The 21,655-nt window shown below is 38.9% G+C and overlaps 1 protein-coding gene across 1 annotated transcript; it reads right to left on the minus strand.

The window, feature by feature from the left end:
• Positions 1–2,242: 2,242 nt before the first annotated feature.
• On the minus strand, positions 2,243–20,736 carry LOC137265817 (solute carrier family 49 member A3-like). Its single transcript, XM_067801280.1, has 11 exons — positions 20,577–20,736; positions 17,182–17,340; positions 16,348–16,564; positions 15,400–15,476; positions 14,977–15,111; positions 14,260–14,376; positions 9,837–9,989; positions 9,251–9,408; positions 8,271–8,410; positions 7,876–7,979; positions 2,243–2,378 (listed from the first exon to the last, which is right to left on the minus strand). Exons 1-11 carry the CDS (start codon positions 20,733–20,735, stop codon positions 2,310–2,312), a joined length of 1,488 nt encoding a protein of 495 aa, XP_067657381.1. The 5' UTR covers position 20,736; the 3' UTR covers positions 2,243–2,309.
• Positions 20,737–21,655: the final 919 nt, after the last annotated feature.

Here is a 21,655-nt window from a genome sequence, read left to right on the forward strand (position 1 = left end):
AGTGCATGATCTAAGTTAGAATTGCTTCACAATATCAATCACTGGTCATGTAGATATACTTGTAGGTATAGCAGTGGTGGTATTAGTCTCTGTCAGCTCAGGTCTGCAACTGATCAGAGTGCTCCACTAGAAGCAGGAGACAAAAGATAATCATCAGGAAGAGATTGTGTCATAGCTGTGATGAAACAAATCACTGCAACTTTGATAACAAGGGCAGATCAGATCTACAGTCCGTGCAATGCTGGGTTATGGCATGTGTTTCATTAAAACATCAGGGCATGGGTTTTCATAGTGCTAAGATAGTCGTAAGTTACTGTTAATATATGGTACTTTACGACAATCTTAGCACTAAGATGCTGTTAATGTATGGTACTTTACGACAATCTTAGTGCTAAGACAGCTTCGAAAATCTAGTCTCAGGGGTGTATGGATAGAACAGTTTTATGTAATCACCATGGATTCCATGGCAACCTGTGATCACTATGATATTCCATGGCAACCCTTGATAACCATGGTATTCCATGGCAACCTGTGACCACCATGGTATTCCATGGCAACCTGTGACCACCATGGTATTCTATGGGAACATGTGATCACCAGGGTATTCCATGGCAATCTGTGATTACTATGGTATTCTATGGCAACCTGTGATCACCAGGGTATTCCATGGCAACATGTGATCACCATGGTATTCTATGGCAACCTGTGATCACCATGGTATTCAATGGTAAACTATGATGAGCATGGTATGCCATGATAACCTGTGATCACCAAAATATGCCACAGTAACCTGTGATGGCCATGGTATGGACTGACGTCAGCTGAGACACTGGCCAGCTATATGAATGCAAGATTGAAAATCCTTACGATGTGAGAAAAAATGCTTGTCAACAAGAGCATTGGAAACAAAACAAAGTGAGATCAAGTAGTTGAGGCATTGGCATATTATATCATATTCATCATCTCTGAACCACCATTTGAAACGGAGTACATACACATGTATCAAAGCGCACCTTAAAATGTTAGCCATTTGTCAACAAGCCATTGTGTATAATAATATAAGCAGCACAATGTGTAGTACTATACTTAATAAACACACAGCACACTTGGTGCTTTCCTAAGTGAACACAATGCATACTAACTGTTTCTTTTGGTGAAAGCACAGCATACTTGGTGCTATACTTAGTAAACACCCAGCATACATAGTGAACACCCAGCATACTTAGTGAACACCCAGCATACTTCTTCTATACTAAGTAAGCACACAGCATACTAATTGCTATACTAAGTGAACACACTGCATACTTTTTGTGTCACTTAGAGAACACAGAGCATACTCAGTGAACACCCAGCATACTTAGTGAACAGAGCATTCTTGGTACTTCACCTAGTGAACACCCAACATACTAAGAGAACACAGGCTACTCTGTACTTCACTTAGTGAACACCCAACATACTTAGAGAACACAGGCTACTCTGTACTTCACTTAGTGAACACCCAACATACTTAGAGAACACAGGCTACTCTGTACTTCACTTAGTGAACACCCAGCATACTTAGAGAACATAGGCTAATCTGTACTTCACTAAGTGAACACCCAACATACTTAGAGAACACAGGCTACTCTGTACTTCACCTAGTGAACATCCAGCATACTTAGAGAGCACAGGCTACTCTGTACTTTACTTAGTGAACACCCAGCATACTTAGAGAACACAGGCTACTCTGTACTTCACTTAATGAACACCCAGCATACTTAGAGAACACAGGCTACTCTGTACTTCACTTAGTGAACACCCAACATACTTAGAGAACACAGGCTACTCTGTACTTCACTTAATGAACACCCAGCATACTTAGAGAACACAGGCTACTCTGTACTTCACTTAGTGAACACCCAACATACTTAGAGAACACAGGCTACTCTGTACTTTACTTAATGAACACCCAACATACTTAGAGAACACAGGCTACTCTGTACTTCACTTAATGAACACCCAGCATACTTAAAGAACACAGGCTACTCTGTACTTCACTTAGTGAACACCCAGCATACTTAGAAAACACAGGCTACTCTGTACATCACTTAGTGAACACCCAGCATACTTAGTGAACACACTGTCTATTTCATGAACACACTACACCTACTTAGTGAACACAATGTAAACACACTGTTCACCCAATGCTTTACTTAGTGAACACAATGTTTGTCTGTGAACACACCATCATACTCATGAATAATGTTCCCTTATATATTTCCCTAGTTTAATCCATTCAACTAACTATCAATAAAGGCGCTACACAGAGATCACAGCTGTGTTGATATGATGTATACCTTCAGTGGCTGAGATGGACCTCTTGTGTCGGGATCTTCAGGCTAGAAAAACAAACATTTTAAACTCAGGTATCAATGTATGGAGGTGAATTACAGAGTTGATGTACAAATCTACTTGGTAAAACAGTGACTTCTGGCTACACTGGTGTATGTCCTTTGATAAAAGTTTCAAATTCTTTCATAAAAACTGGGTATTTCCTGATTACACCTGAGTGATGTCCAGTCCATTTGCATTTTCTAATGGACCCACCAAACAACACCTGGCATGCAACAGAGGTCACCTAGTCCCTTCTATGTTTAAGAGTAAAACCATGTGAAACCATGTCTCACCATGTATCTAGAGTCAAGTTGCCCTGTCCTATTCTTGCAGGAAGATTATCACCATACATCTAGAGTCAAGTTGCCCTGTCCTATTCTTGCAGAAAGATTATCACCATACATCTAGAGGCAAGTTGCCCTGTCCTATTCTAGCAGAAAGATTATCACCATACATCTAGAGGCAAGTTGCCCTGTCCTATTCTTGCAGAAGGATGATCACCATACATCTAGAGTCAAGTTGCCCTGTCCTATTCTTGCAGAAAGTTGATCAACATACATCTAGAGGCAAGTTGCCCTGTCCTATTCTTGCAGAAAGATGATCAACATACATCTAGAGGCAAGTTGCCCTGTCCTATTCTTGCAGAAGGATGATCACCATACATCTAGAGTCAAGTTGCCCTGTCCTATTCTTGCAGAAAGTTGATCAACATACATCTAGAGGCAAGTTGCCCTGTCCTATTCTTACAGAAAGAAGAGTGAGTAACTGGGAGAAGGGATAAATTAACAATTCACTTCCAACACCTCAGTCATATCAGAGGTTATGAAGGGATATTACATTTCATATTCTTACTGTATTTAAAACTCACATAAAACTACAACCAACAACTGACCAGGTGTTACACCAGTGATATTAGTTAGGCAACTACCTTCAGAGGTGGTGGTGAAACATGGGGGTCAAAACGACAGTGCAGCAAAGAGTTGTCTTTCAATTGTAAGTCATAATTGTTCTTGGTTAGGAACAAAACACAAACAACATTTATGCATAAAAAATTTATTTCAGAAAACATATAATTGTAAAATAGTTCAATTTCACAGTGTGATATTTCTTAAAGAAAATCAAGAACAGAATGAATCTTTAAGACGTTCAACAGACAGGAAATTTGCAGCTGCATCATCGCTTTAACAATATTTTGATAAATATCTAAAGCTTAATGGCAGTCAACACTAACATGAAAGTAGGGGAACTTTGATATAGTTAAACGACATGTCTTTGGAAAAACAGTTTCAAAATATACACATTAATTAATGGAGAAATATATATCAGACAAGTCAGATTTAGGAATGTCAACTTCCTTATTGTGAATAACATGAAGTTTTGGAGCGTATGCTTGCTCCTTCATCAGGTGCTCATCTGAGAATATACTCATGCATCACAATATTCACAATAAGGAAGTTGACATCCATAAATTTTGCTTTTCTTATGCATTCCACCCCTAAATGCTCTTCACAGATTGGAAATACATATTGTTTTTAAAATGCATCCTTATCCAAAATATCTTACTCAAATAGCTGTAAATGTATAGAGTTACGTAAAAACTCCCTGAACATTTTACCCACAAATTGTATAAAACTTATCCTCTGTCATATCAAACATTTTCTCATTTTTCACAAACCACTAAATGGAAACAAACCTGAAACAAAGTTTACAACCTCTTTTAACACCTTGCCCAAACACACTCCCCAACTTCAGGTATTGTCATAGGTTGTCAACTTCCTGCAAAGTGTATGCCTTGCTCTGTCAAAGGAGGCAAAGTCTGAGCAATATACACAGCCTGGATGATGGCTTGAAAATTCAAAGACAAACTGGAGACAAGAGCAGATGAATGACCTGGGATTTCTGAAAGAATTGGCAGCTACACGAATCACGATCCTGGAGTAATCAATTGCAGCACTGTAGATGAAGCTTGAGGGGTCACTGAATGAAGACATGATCGAAGAAAGATGAAGTCATTGTTGTGTGAAGTGACTAAGAAACTAGATACAATAGGATCTGAAGAGGATGAAGATTGATCATAGACAACGAAGGAAGAAGGATTGACTAACTGCACAAAGGAACAACTACAGGGATCATCAAACATAGGAGGATCAATGATCCTGGTGGGACCATCGAATCTTGGGTTGGGATTGGATAAAATGATGGATGGATCAACAATCCTAAGAGGATCTAATAACCATGGTAAGCAATTGGATAAATCCAGAGGGTTTGTTGTTTCTCTTACTATCACTCTTTAAGGGACTGATCACATATGTTTGAGAAACGAAAAAGAGTTGCCAGTAATTCTTGCTAAGATACATGTCCAAAGAAGCATCCGAGAGAGCATAAACTGCAACTTATAGTCTATGTCCTATGAAAATGCTTGTTTTTATCTTGCACAACTTTTCCTGGCATTTTCATCACCCATCCCCTCCAAAACTTATTTGGTATTAAGACGAAACAAAAGCTGAATGAAGGGATTAATATACTGGAGAATCTATATATGACAGGTCACCTGCACCTTTGGGTGACAAGACAGAGTGATTTCTGTGAGAGGACACATGGCTGGCCAGAGCAAGATGCATGCTATGCAGGGACTACATACTTGCGACAACCTACAACAACAGCTGGAGCCGAGGTATGTTCAGGTAAGGTGTTAAAAGAGGCTTAAACATTGTTCCAGGTTGTTTCCACACCACTGTGCAAACCAAAAGAGAAAGTATAAGTTTGAAAATTTACAACTTATCATTCAAAAATCAATAATGATTATAAAGTCATTGTCAAAATAAACTTTGGGAAATAACCAACTCCCAAACATGGAATCTAAAATGTTATAGGAATTGTGGGTCATGCCAGTCATGGGAAGCTTTAGAAATGTTTTTCTATCACAATTTGGTAAGATTCTAAATCATTAACACTTACAAAATAATATCAGCTATTTGTAACCAGTTCAACGGGACTACAAATCAACAAATAAAAAATTCAGATAAAAATAATTCACATTAAAACTCACTCTTTAATATTTTTCACATAATATATGATTAAGTGAAACCTTAATTAGCACCACTATCACAATGTAATTTTGTGTTTTAACCATAAAAATGATTACAAATAGAAATCCATCAATAACACTGGTACACCCAGTCAGGCTTCCTCTGTGCCGCAACCCGTGAAAATCCACAGTAGAATAGGTCTTCAGCAACCTATGCTTGTCATAAAAGATGACTATGCTTGTCGTAAGAGGCAACTAATGGGATCGGGTGGTCAGGATCGCTGACATGGTTGACACGTCATTGATTCCCAACTGCACAGATCAATGGTCATGCTGTTGATCCCTGGGTTGTGTGGTCTAGACTTGATTATTATTTACAGACCGCCGCCATATAGCTGGAATATTGCAGATTATGACGTAAAACTAAACTCACTTACTCACTCACTCACTCCACTTTGCTGAGTGTCATGACTAGTCCACGCATTTGACCACTGTGTCGGCTCCTACAAAACGTTTTCTTGAAACATTCATAGCCCAAAGAATTCTTAATTTTGATCGTATCCAATGTGTTATGAAAGGGCTAAGGAAGTTCATAGGGCTACGAATGTTTTGAGCAGCTAGCCAGTTGTCCACACACAGAATGTGTGCCACGGTTAGTCAAAATACTTTGACTCAATTGAGCAGGAGACAATTGAAACCTTGTTCTTCAAAATACAACCTGTCTGCGCCGCGATTTAACTATAACTTAGACCTACACAATATGTCCTCATCATTTTCTGATTTCCTACATTCCAAATACACGTAGTCTGTTACCACATGTAAGGAAATCATGCTAAATAAGTGTATTGAGGTAGATAGGTTGGCTGTCAGAGGATGTTGGCGTACAACCTTGTACATATAATTCTTAGACCATCTCTGATCATCTGGAGAAACCCTGGTTTACAACATAACAGACTCCAATGATGAGTGGTTTGGATGGCAAAGACTAGAATATCACTGGTTTTGTATCCTTAGCATCTAGTTTCACATGTGATCCAAAGATTCCACATCCAGAAATCAGTGTATGACTTTCATTGGTCACTGTGATTACTTTCATGCATCTGTGTGATTACTTTCATTGGTCAGTGTGATTACTTTCATTGGTCAGTGTGACTACTTTAATAGGTTAGTGTGATTACCTTAACAGGTCAGTGTGATTACTTTCACTTGTCAGTGTGATTACTTTCATAGGTTGGCGTGTTTCATGATATATGGAAAAAGGAGTATTAATACACTTCAAGAGAATAACAATGACCGCAGAGCAATATAATGTTGCCATATTTTCTTAAGTACAGCATCCAGTTCAAAAAAGTCCAGCTGCTTGGAGTAGGGATCACAAGATAGCTTTATAATGAATTTTGATGGGTTTACAGTGAACATCAGAAATGGTCAAATATCCGAGTTACATTGTCTGGTTATAAAAAATGTTCTTGTCTACATATTACTTATATTTCATCAAAAATGTTTTATAGCAAAAGTGAGCATGTGAGAAGTTATGGGCAGTGTTAACAATAAAATTTGTAATGAAAATACTTTCTGATATACTTCTCCCAGTAATAGCAGCAAAACCTAACCAGAATTTATGCATATAAAACAATGTTATCAGTAGGGAGTTTTTTAACTGTACATTTCTTCGTTTAGTGATCAAGGATGTTAATGCCTGTCTGTATATATCTGAATCTGGGAAGTGATACAATTTAGTTTTTCCACTAACAATGATTAAAAAATATCCAAAATATTAAATCTGTGAACAAATGATGCTTGAGTGCATGCATGCTATATTCAGGAAAATGTTGAACACATTCAACCGCATTGTTGATCTTCTATGGATGGAAATGAGAATTTTGTCAGTGTGACTAGAAGTGAAAGACAAGGTCATATTTGTTTCTTACTCCCCACAAAATATTCCATTTATTTGTCAATAATCTGAGTTAGTAGAGGTTACCATGCTACCCAACTAAGCCACAACATGTCAACTTGATGGACAGAAAGTCATAGTGGTGCAAGGTCATAACCGCCATCACCCAGGGTACCCATGATGACAGCTTTAGTGCTCCAAGACCAATGATCATAATCAGGGCCATACGGTCATTCACACATGCCATTTGGGTTTGTCATACTGTTGGTAACCGTGGTAATTATTTTGAAAAAGCAGGCTCTCATATCCCTATCAGTATCTTCAAGCTATGTGTCAGCAAAACATGCTAGGCCACTTGTCCACCAACAACACCATGTAGAAAAGGAAGTGTCTGTGCCACTAGTAGACACTGCAGGCACTGTAGGTGACAAACCATTCAGACATAAGTGACATTGTTGCAAAAATAATACCCAGGTATTTCACAGATGGCCAACACTAAGCTGTACACTATTTCCTGAATAATTTAATATTTACATCACCCTGAGTCTACAGATTCATAATTAAGAATAGTCTCTGCCTTTGCAAGTTCCTCGGCTCTCATCCGGCGGTAGTTTGGACGGAACAGGAGAATGAGAACAATGGTGACGAAGGCTGCCACACCATTCAGAAACAAGTTGGGAACTGAAACAACAAGCAGTTCACATAATAAATACACTGACTCAGGCAGATGCAGGCAGAAACAGGTAGGTAGAGGTAAATACAGGTAAACAGACAAAGACAGATCAGGTTCGTCAAGGCTGATATACAGAGAAATTTTGCCACCACATATATTTGATGATGAATCATTCAATTATCAAACAATGTGGCTACTAATCAAACACAATCAAGACAGACTGTCAGTTATCCCACTCATAGGGATATCACCCTTATAGATAAGTAAAACACAGCAAAATCCAGAACCCTGATACCTACTTGTCCAGTCTTGAGGTGTGAAGTCTGCACCTATTGATGAGCCATTGGTGTTGCAGCCAGTTGGGAGGCCCACTTCCTGATCAGGCAGGGGCTGTGCAATCATCTGGGCCACCAACATGTACACAATCCCCTGGACTTGGCTGGAAGGACAACAGACACCTGGTTAGTTCAGTGTACTGTGAAACGTGTCTATACCAGCATCCCGATGGATTAGTCAGTGACGATCAGTTTCTCACATGCCTGTCATTTACACTCGTCAATCTCATTATCTTTGTAACATCTGTGGACTTTTGTAAGTTGCAAAAAAATAATACAAAGCTGATGGCAGATAATTATTCTTTATTTAGCACTAATCACTGTTCAAATACCAAGACCTAGCCATCACACAATAAAACCAATGCCTATTCATTTACTCTCTGACACGTCACTCACTTGAAAACGGTTAATGCAATCCCCCAGTTTTTATAAAGCATAAGCGTGGTAATGCTACGAACGTTTGTTTAACTGTGCAATTTCTACTTTCTTATTATCTAGCGGGCCAAGTAGAGTGTATTGGATCAAGGATTGATTGTACGGCTCATACCTATGCCGGTTTAGGCAGTGTCAATAAAAAAATACAGTCTGTTCTACCACCGTGTATAGTGTCAAAAAGCAGGATGAAGTATTATAGTTAAAGCATGAGGGTGGAAACCAAAAAGTCCTGGAATACAGTGCCGGATTAAACAAAGTCCTAATGATCAAAATATTGTTGTAAATGGCAGGACCAAAATTTCATCCCGGATTACACAGGTGCTGGTGTTCACTGTAGATAGAAGTTAGATCACATGGATCTAACTAAGATAACAGACACATGGTAAGTTCAGTATAGTTGTTTAAAGAGATCACAAGGATGTAATTAGGACAGAGATCGGAAGATCATGTGTTATGTAGTAAATATCCTTCACTGAGCACAAATTGCACACAATATATATAATCCTTACCCTGATATAAACAGCATCCCTGAACTGGTTGCCTCAGCAACAGGGTAGGTAACCTCTACTGCTAATTCCATGCATATAGGATACAGTGCAAAGCCAAAGAAGCCAAATAGAGCAATGCTGCTAGCAATCTCGATATTCATGTCTCGGAAACGGCTAACCTGAAAGCAAAAAGACTATTGGTGTTCAGAACCTGAAAGGCTGTCAGTAGTACTGGAATCATGGCATACCTGCATATTTTGAGTTTTAACATGAGCACAGACAGCTGCACTCCTCATGGTTGGGTTATTATTGTAGTCCCTAAATTACATAAACATTCTAGATTTAAGGGGGTGTTAAGTTACTTGCTAACGTTTTTCTCATCTGTCATCCACTTATGTTATCAACTTTCTGTCCCCTTGCCCTATTTCAGGAGCTATGAGTCACATCCTCAGCTTGTTCACCATACCTCCAAGTACCCTCTTAACGCTTTGTAAAATCTAATGCTGCTGTCAATGCCTGAATCATATATTTAACGGGTCACTAGAGTAAGGATGCTGTGTCAGCATGTCAAGTCATTATGATATGGGTAAATACAGCATGTTCTTACCTCTGTAAACACTATCCCAAACAGTGAGGCTCCGGCTAAACTGATTTTGGCAACTTCTTCGAAACGCTTTGTCTTATCACAGATAATACCTGCCACTGCGGCACCAACAACACCCACGCCAATCATCAGAGCCCCACACAAACCAGAGAAACTCTGTAAGAAAGAGAAAGAGAGAAAGAGTGAGTGAATATATAATGTACATGTTTGCTTGAGTCTTCAGTAGATGGTGTGCAGCCAAACAAGTTTCAATTCATGTAGTCTTTTGTAACCTCTCTGGAAATTCCAGTCTTCTTGTACCTTGATAAACAAGAGTCATCAGAAGATGACATATCCCCCCGGCCCCTACATATTTGAAAGGCCAAATCATCCGACAGTTCTTTACTGTGTTTTTAGACCAAGTCTGAATTGTTTCCGTGGAATTCATGAAAAACATAAATGCCATATATCCGTAATCAGAAAAAGGCACAATTTCAAGATCTGTCTCGTATATCTGTAAAGATATTTTGAAAGATATGAAATGGTTTTCGAGTTGTGCTCCGGAAACAAAGTCAGCAATGTGTTCATGGAGTCTGCCACACATATCTACCAAGTAACAATGACAGATATTAAGAAGTTTTTGAGTTCTGCTCTGGAAACGAAACAAACCTCTCACTTTTGAGACTAAGTACAAAACGCTTCCATGGAAACCGAGAAACTAAGAAATCACAAAAACCCGTAAGTAGCAAAAGGAACCAGTTTAGGTTCAGACTGATATATCTACCAAGTTCTGCAGAAAAATATTGAATGGTTTTTAAGTACTGCTCCGGAAACGAAGCACATCCCTCCAGTTTGAGTCCAAACCGTTTCCATGGAAACTGAAAAAATAATAAATCACAAAAACCTGTAAATGGCAAAAGGCACCACTTTGGGGTCTGCTACACATATCTACCAAGTTACACTGACAGAGTTTTTAAGTTCTGCTCTGGAAACGAAACACACATCTCACTTTTGAGACAAAGTCTGAATCGTTTCCATGGAAAACGAGAAACTAAGAAATCACAAGAACCTTTAACCAGCAAAAGGCACCATCGCAGGTTCTAAATGGTACATCTACCAAGTTTTGCAGAAAAATATTTGCTTCGGAAACAAAGCAAATCAAAGAGTCCGAAACGTTTCCATGGAAACTGATAAAATAATAAATCACAAAAACATGAAAAGGCACAACTTTGGGGCCTGCCACACATATCTACCGATTTGTGCAGAAAAATATTGAACGGTTTTTGAGTTCTCCTCCGGAAATGAAGCCCATTCCTCCATTAGACTAACACAAAAATGTTCCATGGAAAAACAAAACAAATAAAAACGCCAAAACTCTGTAAATAGTAAAAGGCACAACTATAGGTTGAGATCATTATATCTATATAGTTTGGTCTAAAAATATTGAACGGAAACAAAATGATTACAGATGGACGGATGGACGGACGGACGGACTTCACATGACATGCCATGCTCTTCACTCTCTCCAAATACTTGCCCAGCACCCGTATCACATGATCCCATGACATCAAGAATAAAATATCAATTTTAATTAAAAAAATACATATTCTTTGTTATCTTAACTCATGATGCTTGAGAGAATCTGACGGAATCAGTGGTGGGCCATGCCATTCTCTGGTTGCCATGTATTTTACATACGGATGGACGAATGGGGCGTTGACTATATCCCCCCGCATTACATGCCGAGGGCATAAAAAGGGGTACCATCTTATTTTCAGAACCAAAAGAAGTCAGTCATTACAATTTTTGCTGAGTTATTACATATACATAGAAATGTAATTTTCTGATTAAAATTGATATTGTGTACTTATACTGACTCATGCTTATTATGCTTGTCTCCTTCTTCCATCCGAACACAGCAAAACACTTGAATCTCTTGAAGTTCCCTTCATTAAAATGTACGTAAAATCATTACCCATCCATGATTGTAATGCCAGTAGAAGTAATGCACGTAGTAATGCCAGTAGTTCTGGTACTTTAGTTAACTTTACACCAGTCTTCATAGTGATGACTGTATTGAGTGCCGCTAGGTATGTTGGTACCGTTGAGTCTTTTAGGTGTCTTGTGTGTCTTATATGACAAAAGCAGTCATCCACGTGAGGATGAGATGCTTTACTTGCAGTAAATCCTTTCCGCCTTGTATATGTGTCAGATCTCTTCCACTTATCATCGAAGTAGATGTGCGTAGGGGAAAGGTGACGGCCTTTGCTGCTCTTATTGAATTATCCTCATTTCTTTAAACAAGTCTTAATACATTCCATACATGTAGTTGGAATATTGACGGGTTTCCATGCACTTGGTCGGTTTGTGGATGAATTAGTAGATTTGGCAATTCTGGTAGTCTTAAGGCAGGATTTCCAAAGTCTTGTAGGAGGTTGGGAAACCACACCCTCGCAGGCCAGTAAGGAGCAACCAAAATCAGCTGTAGGCGCCTTGTCTGGCTGATTTTCTGTAATACTTGAGGTATTAGTACTTGAAGCTGAATGTGTTTAGTCCCTCCCACAACATGCTGAGTGCGTCTGTTGCCCAGGCTTGTGGATCTGGTACTGGTGACACAAATGTCTGTATCTGTTTCTTGAACTTGGTCGCAAACAGGTCTATTATTGGGGATGCGAACATTTGTATTATGAGCTGGAATGCCTCTGGATGTAGCATCCATTTTGTTTAAGATGGCTGCAGTGGTTGAGATAGAGCGTCTGCTATGACATTCTTTGCCCCTGGTTTGTGGCATGCTTTCACAAACATGTTCAGCTTGTCGATGATATTTTACAGGTGAAACGTGAGCTGTAACAAAGTTGTTGACCTTGTTGACCCTTGTTTGTTTATATAGAAAGATATAGAGTTTGGCGTTCCTTAGACGACTTGTCTTGTATTGTATTGCATTGATCACTGCTTTCATCTCTAGGAGATTGATGTGTAAAGCCTGCTCTTGTCTTGACTACTTCCTCAAGACTACTTTGTTGTTGAGATGAGCACCTCATCCTTGGAGAGATGCATCTACGAAAAGATGAACTATGCTATTAGGTAAGTTCCCCCGCAGTCATTGTTTTTTTCTCTCTCTCATTGTCTCCACCAGAGGAGATATGTCTTGAGATAATCCGGTAGAACAAATGGGTTGATGTTGTTTAGGTGATCAGTGACAAAAAACCTCTAACGGGCTTCATTGTAACATCTCCCTGCATGTCATGTCTTGGGCTGATGTCAGTAGAGCGATTAAACACTGCCAACTGCCAAGTGTCAATGGAGCCAGTATTGCTTGCGCTATCTTGTAATATACAGATCAAAAACCAATTACATAGGCCAAAATTAGAAAAGGATGTGTGCCGTATCGGGACTCTGGTGCCTTCACATCTGTCCTCTAAGGCAAATAGGGACAGATTGAAAAGCATGGCATGGCATGTGATGTGACTGTATGCACGCCAAAAAGCATGGGCTCAAGGAAGGCTACTCGTGGGTGAATAAAAACTTTACATCTGCTTTAATGAAGGGAAGTTCAAGGCATTCAAGTGTTCCACTGTGTTCAGATGGAAGAAGGAGACAAGCATAATAAGCATGAGTCAGGATAAGGATTAATAATAATTATTGCCTGTCTCAGGAAGATCCGTGCTTTGAATTATGTGCTAAAACAATGGCTTGGACAAATCTATGTGATTCTACATAATGATCACAACAGCATCCCTGATTATATACAATTATTGACTTCTACTGAGGGTGATGCAACGACTTATAGACCTTGAAAATGTGATATTCACTTCACAAACACTTCACCTCCCAGTAGACTGTGATATATATCACACCATTCATATACCTGTATCACACCACTGCATACTTCACAACAGAATTTTTGTCAAATCTCTATATTGAACATATCTCTAGAAGATGACAAATTTCCCCCTGACCACACAGCCTCCACCTGGTGAATCAAAAGTGACCTGTCCAACTTGACAATTCCTATCTAATCTGTGTGTCCATGTAAAACACTAGCTATTACACTATGAAAACAATACCAGTACCTTCAAATGTCACTTAGTAGATACCATACAACTGGTACATTATCCTGTAATGTGTTATAATTACATCAACATAAACATATGTAACCATGATAAACAGTATCTAAACATTTTACAGTAACAGACACGTAACAATATTTGAAATTCAGTCAAGAATTAAAGCACCAGTTTTCAATTTGGTCACTGTGTGTGCATATTCAAAGTGGCAGTTCTGAAAATATTATCATGAAAAAACTTATTGCTAAGAAAAAGGAAAAACAAAATTCCTAAATAGCAGAGGGCACCAGAAAGTACTGACTGACATGGTGACCAATGGACGCACATGCTGATTCCTTTCACCCATAATAAATACTGAAGATAGCTAGTCATGCACCTACATTCACATATCCCCTCGGACATAGAATCTGTTCTGTAAATGTGGTGAATGCTGTGAAAATGGCCAGACCAGCACCAAACACAAAGCACAGCACCCAGTAGGACTTGACGCGCAGGAGCTGAAACACAAAACTCCCTATTTAACATGACCACCCCAGAGATCTAGAATACTGAATCATCACCAGCTAGTCCATGCTTTAGGCCAAGAATCAGGTAGGTATGATATTTTAACATCTACTGGTTTGGCACAGCCCAGTATCAAACAAATAACATGCAAACATTCTAACCACTATACCATATAGGCAGTATGAGAAATAATTTCCAAATTTTGATAGCCATTTGGGCTAAATACGCCTGAAAGTCAATTACCCACAAAATCATTCACCAGCCCAAAATTTGTAGAATGTAGAAACGGAGCAAAAGTTAAATGATGAGAATAAGATATTGTTGGCACAACAGGTGTCATCATTAAGCTGCTAATATGATGAACATTTTGTATCAGGCTATAGTCTTGCATGATTGAAAAGTGTGCTATAACATAACAAGTGAGAGAGAGTGATATATTTACAAAATAACCCCATGAAAAAAACATCAGCCAGTCCAGCCAGTGACCGTTGAGATTTCTTGGTCCAACTTGAATTTTACTAGCCACTGGCTATTTTCCACACATTGCACGGAGGTGGTCAAAAGCACTGTGAGAGACAGATAAGAGTAAATACCTTTTTCAGTCCTGCGAAGAATGGTTCTGATGCCTCTGCTGCACTTGAAGTCGGTGGTGTCGGTGGGACAGAACTACAGACTCCAAATGTTGCCATTACAACACCTAAACCAGCAACCACTGTACATGTCCACAACTGAAAACACACATATCCCAACATCTAATCCTTGAAATCCTTGAAGTCTGAATGACATTCAGTTGAATTATGTGTAATAAGTAGGTTGTGGAGGAAGTTCTGTTTGCTATGGTTACACACAAACAGGAACCACACCAACACACTAAAATCTGCTGAAGGCCAAAAGACAGAGTCGGGAAAGTAGAAACAAAACTCTTTGGCAGAATGTAGCTATACATGACATCATTCTTGTTGATTAGCTAATATATTATACCATGGTTATGTCCAGCGGGTGTTACTTGTACTTACCAAGCGTGGTAACTCCGATGGGACAGTGACCAGCCTTGGTGCCAGCAAATTTGCGACCATTATTCCAATAGGATTAGCTGAGGAGACCAAAAACATTGAGATGAATTGCTGAGTCTGCAGGGAGGCAGTTCAGTGATATCTCAGTAAATACAAGGCAACAGTCAATGCTTGTGTCTGTGTGTGATTTTGATAAGCCTTTCATAACACAATATTTTACAGCTATTTCATACATCCCAGGGAAGTACCAAATCTTTAGCCACTGTGGAATATTGAAATATGCATCATATGTATCTTATGTATTAACATACATATTGTATCATGGCCTGGGTTTTCAGACAGTCATTGAATTGTGACTAGTGTATCAAGATAATCATTGCACCATGGCCGCTGTATCAAGACCATCATTGTATCAAAGCTAGTGTGCGAAGATAATCATCGAATCATGGCCAGTTTGTCAAGATAATTACTGTATAATGGCCAGGGCACTGAGATAATCATTGCACCATGACTAGTGCACTGAGATAATCAAAGTATCATGGCCAATGTGTCAAAATAATCATGGTATCATGGCCAGTATGTCAAGATAATCCTCATACGAACGTCAGTGTATCAAAATAATCACTGCATCATGACCAGTGTATCAAGATAATCACTGAATATTGACTAGTATATCACAATAATCACTATATCGTGTTTAGTGTATCAAGATAATCATTGCATCATGACCAGTGTATTGAGATATGCATTGTATCCTGGACAGTGTAGGAAGATGACGATTGTATCAAGTTTATGTAATGAAGAGTGTAATTAAGCATCACAAATGTGGAACAGCCTGAGGAAGTCAAGTACTCAAGCTCTGCTGCCACATCTATCACTCTTAGACGCTCCCCTTGAAGATGGGCTGGTCAGCTCTAGTCAAAACAGAACAATAAGCAGCGGTCTACTCACCCATAGAGGCCAGAGTGTTTGCTGTTGCTCGCTGTGTATCAGGGAACCACAGCGCTGCCAGTTTTGTGGGACAGAACATGATGAATGGCTGAGCACATGCAGCAAACAGTTGTCCCGTCATCAACACAGGATACCGGGCATCATGGGGCATGAAGTCAAACACCGTCAGAGACCGCAGTAGGCAGCCAATCAGGTTAAACCATGCTGATAAAATTATCTAGAAAAGAATCTTTGAATAAGAACAAAAAGTTCACAATGTCTAATTGTTAAAAATAATGCCTCGAAACTCAGGAACACATAAGCATGATAAACAAAAACTTCATTTCATGTCTAAATGCCATGATTTGTTTCCTATAATGGGACCAGTTTGACATCAAATGCATTCTCATTACCTGTCTACCTATTCTTGAAACGTTCATAGCCATACAAACTTTTCAGGCCCATTCTCAACACACTGGCTACGATCAAAGTTAAGGATTCTTAGGGCTATGAACATTTCGAGAATAAGGGACCTGATTACCAAGTACAACATGCAAAAGGTTTTTGTGGAACACATGATCAGCACCATACAACAAATCTACCCACATGATAAGCAGCTTCTTATACAACATACACTCTGTTTATCAATACTTGCTACTTACTTTAATAAAGACAGTGTTTATCAACATCTTCTTAATTAGGACACTGTTTGTCCATATGGGTTATCATTTGTTATAAAGAAGTTAATTATCCATAACAATTATCAATTGTAATAATGTAGCTATTTATCTATAACAATTGTCAGTTGTAAAAAAGACTCCCCACAACAAAAGCCGTTCAAAGAAACCTACTCACACTAATTCGGAGACCAACAGTGTCGAGAAGCCATGTTGCAAGAAATCCAATGGGAATGCAAGCCACAAGATAGATGAGTGACAACCAGTTCACCTGCATGGACGTGATGTTGTAGTATGATGTGGTCAGGTTGGTGATAGGAGAAAAACAGATCCAGATCTGTAAGGAACATTTATTACAGTTACTACTTAACCAACATAACTCCATGTGACATAAGCGTCCAGTACTGAGTTTACGACATGGACTTCATGACTCGTCAGCAAATATTCCAGGTGTAACCACGGAGTGGAAGTAGCTGGACCTGTGTACTATGGACCAGACAAACAATTTTGTAAGCTATTTTTCGGGATTTTGATAGCTACAGTACATGGCTTTGGGGCTTTTTAAATATTGGGTTTCGTAGTGGCCAATCTGCTCAGGTAGTGTGATGTAGAGTGTGTTCAGTAGAGGTGCAGTAGTGTGCTATATTTATACAGAGTTCTGGAATATACTGCAGCCATATAGATGTAGATATAGGATATTTATATAGCGCACATATCCACGCACTAGTGCATGCTCAAGGCGCTGGTATTTTCCCCTCCATTACTGGATGTCTATCTCAATGTGACCTTTAAAATAATAATAGCTCTTTGAAACAACTATTACCAGACCATCATTTCATATGGAATAATTTACTCAGTCAGTGTAGAGGCCTAATGCGTTCTTGCTACAACAAATAAAATATGCCAATATCATAATTACAATCTGTGAAATTATCACTTGTGTTCATCCCACAACTGATTAAGTGTTTCAAGTATTTTGCACTAGCATCATATCTCGATGGTCAGCTGAATTAACACACACATCTGTGCCCATCAAGTGTTCTTCAAAACTATAACAATTATGAGCAATCTATCAATGTAATAGCAGCTAATCTTTGGAAAGTACTTGTATGCTGTTTTTACAAAGGGACTTATGGTGCATGGCATGGGTGTAGTTCATGTGTTTCAGTAAGCCTAGATATGTAAACCTTACTTCTCATAGTATAGCACTGCGCAGGATAACAGTCATTCATCAATAAACATATTAACAGTTTATCATTTCATTGATGTTTTTATAACTCAGCTGACTTTCTCACAGCCAAGGGCATGTTGCATAACACACACATGCATTCGCATCAGATATATCATCCAATCTTAGATTAATACTTAAGAGGACTGTAAAGCACTAACTGACTGGTTCTCTGGACACCTCAAAGGCGAGGCAGTTTACATAGCCATTCCCATTACCACTTAGTACCTGTCATAAAGCGATTTTACGAAAACATTTACACACATATACAATCTTACACACACCCTCACACATATATGATTTTGCATACACATTTACACACATATACAATTTTACACACACCCTCACACATATATGATTTTGCATACACATTTACACAGACAAAAACATGATTTTACAAAGGGAAAGGTTTTAGTAAGAGTTCCAGGGGATTCCCTTGTGATGGTGTCAATGAGGTTCAATTTGTTATATTACTGGCACACTTGGTATGCTGGGATAATGAACAAGAGTCATCAGAAGATGACATTTTCCCCCGGCCCCCACGTGTTTGAAAGGACGAATCACCTGAGAGTTACTCACTGTTTCTTTAGACTAAGTTTGAATTGTTTCCATGGAATTCATGGAAATTATAAATGCCATATATGTGTAACCAGCAAAGTCACAATTTCAAGATCTGTCTCGTATATTTGCCAAGACCTGTTGAAAGATTTGAAATGGTTTTCGAGTTGTGCTCTGCGAACGAAGCGGAACCCTCCATTTTGAGACTAAGTCTGAAACGTTTCCATGGAAACCAAGAAAATGATACATCACAAAAACCTTTAAATACCAAAAGGCATCAATTTGGGGTCTGCCACAGATATCTAGAAAGTTTTGCTAACAGATATCAAGTAGTGTTTGAGTTCTGCTCTGGAAATGAAACACACCTCTCACTTTCCAGACTTGGTCCAAAACATTTCCATTGAAACTGAGAAGATAATAAATCACAAGATGCTGTACATAGCAAAAGGCACCACTATAGGTTCAGATTGATAAATCTACCAAGTTTTGCAGAAAAATATTGAATGGTTTTTGAGTTCTGCTCTATAAACGAAGCCCACCCCACCATAAGACTAACACCAAAATGTTCCATGGAAAAACAAAAAAACCCATAAATGCCAAAAATCTGTAAATAGCAAAAGGCACAACCATAGGCTGAGATTACTATATCTATCAAGTTTGGTCTAAAAATATTGAACGGTTTCTGAGTTATTCTCCGGAAACAAAATGATTACGGATGGACGGACGAGGTGTCGACTATATCCCCCCACATTAAATGCCAGGGGGATAAAAAGGTGGAAGCCAAATGACTCAGATTTGGAGTTTTGTTTGCCTATAATATTTATTCTCCAATAAAAAATACATCATCAGTTTTTCATGTGTTTGACAATTTACCACCATTTGTATAAACTGGCACCTCTGTTTTGATAAAATGTTAATCCCTATTTATAACAATGTTGATTCTACGTTGTGAGGAAACAATAACAGAAGGATTTCTTCAATAGTTTAATCATTCAAAGTACCATGAGAATTTCTCTCATAGTGCCTGAAAGTTCATAAGAAGACACATCAGATGAATTAATTCTATGGCACAATACGCCTTACATCGGACAATGTCACAAGGTTTCAAAAGGTCAGGTAATATTTCATTAGTCAAACAAATAAGCAAGGTTCAGAATCTGTCATTCTTTCTCAAGATCAAAGGCACCAACTCCCATACAGTGATCTGGCTTCACCCTTCCATTCTTTGGGCTATTTTTGTTAGAATAAGGGTAGGCTAATCAGGTAATCAGAATAAACCTTTAGCCAATAGTGAGTTCAGTCTTCGATTTGACCCTCACTGATATCCAGAATAGTGTGTAGGGTAAAGTGCACTCCTGCATGTAAACAGATAGCCGTAGATAACAGATGAAGGTTGCTGTCACTGGTAAAATCTTCAACATCTGACAAAGATGGAGAGAATTTCATAAGATTTTCAGTCATACATACATAATAACACATCCCTATCGTCGACATAACTTGCCTTGGTATCATTGCCTTTATACTTGGCGTCAATTTTCGATGATTATAATGATGATTTGTGTATTTTACTCGCGCTTAATAGAGCGTATTTCGAAATACATTAGACATAGAAATGGTGAGATGTCCACCATTTATGTTGTCATGTTTCAGCACGACCCATCAAGTTGTAGAATGACCTCGGAGGCCTTGACGTGCCATTTACCGTCCCACAAATGGTCACTTCCTGACAACCAAAACACTTGAAGTTAAGTTCATAAGGGGTGTTATGAAAAGGTATATTTCCTCACCAAGGCGTTCGCCATATTGACAACACACACAACTAAGACGATGTACCATCTTCTTGTGTACAATGTGTATTCTGGCTGCATCAGGGGTCTGTAATGAATATCTGTAATCGTTCTCGTCGAGAGTGACTGTCTTTCTGGATCGTGAGTGTCGCCCGCCATCTTGGACTGTCACGTGGTTACCACAAATCACATGACTCTGTAAAGCGAGGGACTTGCGGAATCATATCCATGGACGAAGTTTCCTCAATAAAAGACACAAATTGATTAATTTAGTTGGTCGTTCCTTTCCGTGCCTATGGATGTAATGAATAAAATGAAAACACTTACGGTAACATATCCGATAGCTATGTTTCTTACACAACTATTCAAGTAGGTTTTCGTACGACATTGACATTTTTCTCTCCAGAATCCTTCATTCTTAAACTAAAATTTTTCGCTGTATGATTTTCTAACCCCATTAACAATACGCTTCATTATAACGAATATGGCTGGCACAAATCATGTGAATTAATTTACAACAATCTCTTAGAGTCTCCTAGATAGAAAGCACAAAGGGACGGGGATAGCCGAGGTTTGGCTCCTCACCCTGAAGGGCATGGTTCAACTCCCCGCATGGTTACATTTCTGGTGTCCCCTGGCATGGTTCAACTCCCCGCATGGTTACATTACAGGTGTCCCCTGGCATTGTTCAACTCCCCGCATGGTTACATTACAGGTGTCCCCTGCCGTCATATTGCTGGAACATTGCTAAAAGCGGCGTAAAAACCAACTCACTCACTTAGCCCCCAAAAAGGAAAGCATTGGGGCATGCGGATTATCATCTGGCATAATCAACCCTGTGTAGACTATATGTACATTTGAAAATATGTAATTTATATTGAAACGTATTCTTCCATATTTACTGAAAAGATTCCCCAGTGATCATGACATTCAGGCACAGAACCGTGAACGAGGTCAACTAACCATGATTTGTCAGTCGCCTTTCTCTCAGTCCCAACAGTCCCAACAGTCGCAACAGACTCAACACTGCAAATGAACGTTTACATTATCCTAATGTACTAAAAGTACTTATCCCTGAC

This window comes from Haliotis asinina, chromosome 15 (genome assembly GCF_037392515.1).
Source record: "Haliotis asinina isolate JCU_RB_2024 chromosome 15, JCU_Hal_asi_v2, whole genome shotgun sequence".
NCBI classification, from domain to species: domain Eukaryota; kingdom Metazoa; phylum Mollusca; class Gastropoda; order Lepetellida; family Haliotidae; genus Haliotis; species Haliotis asinina.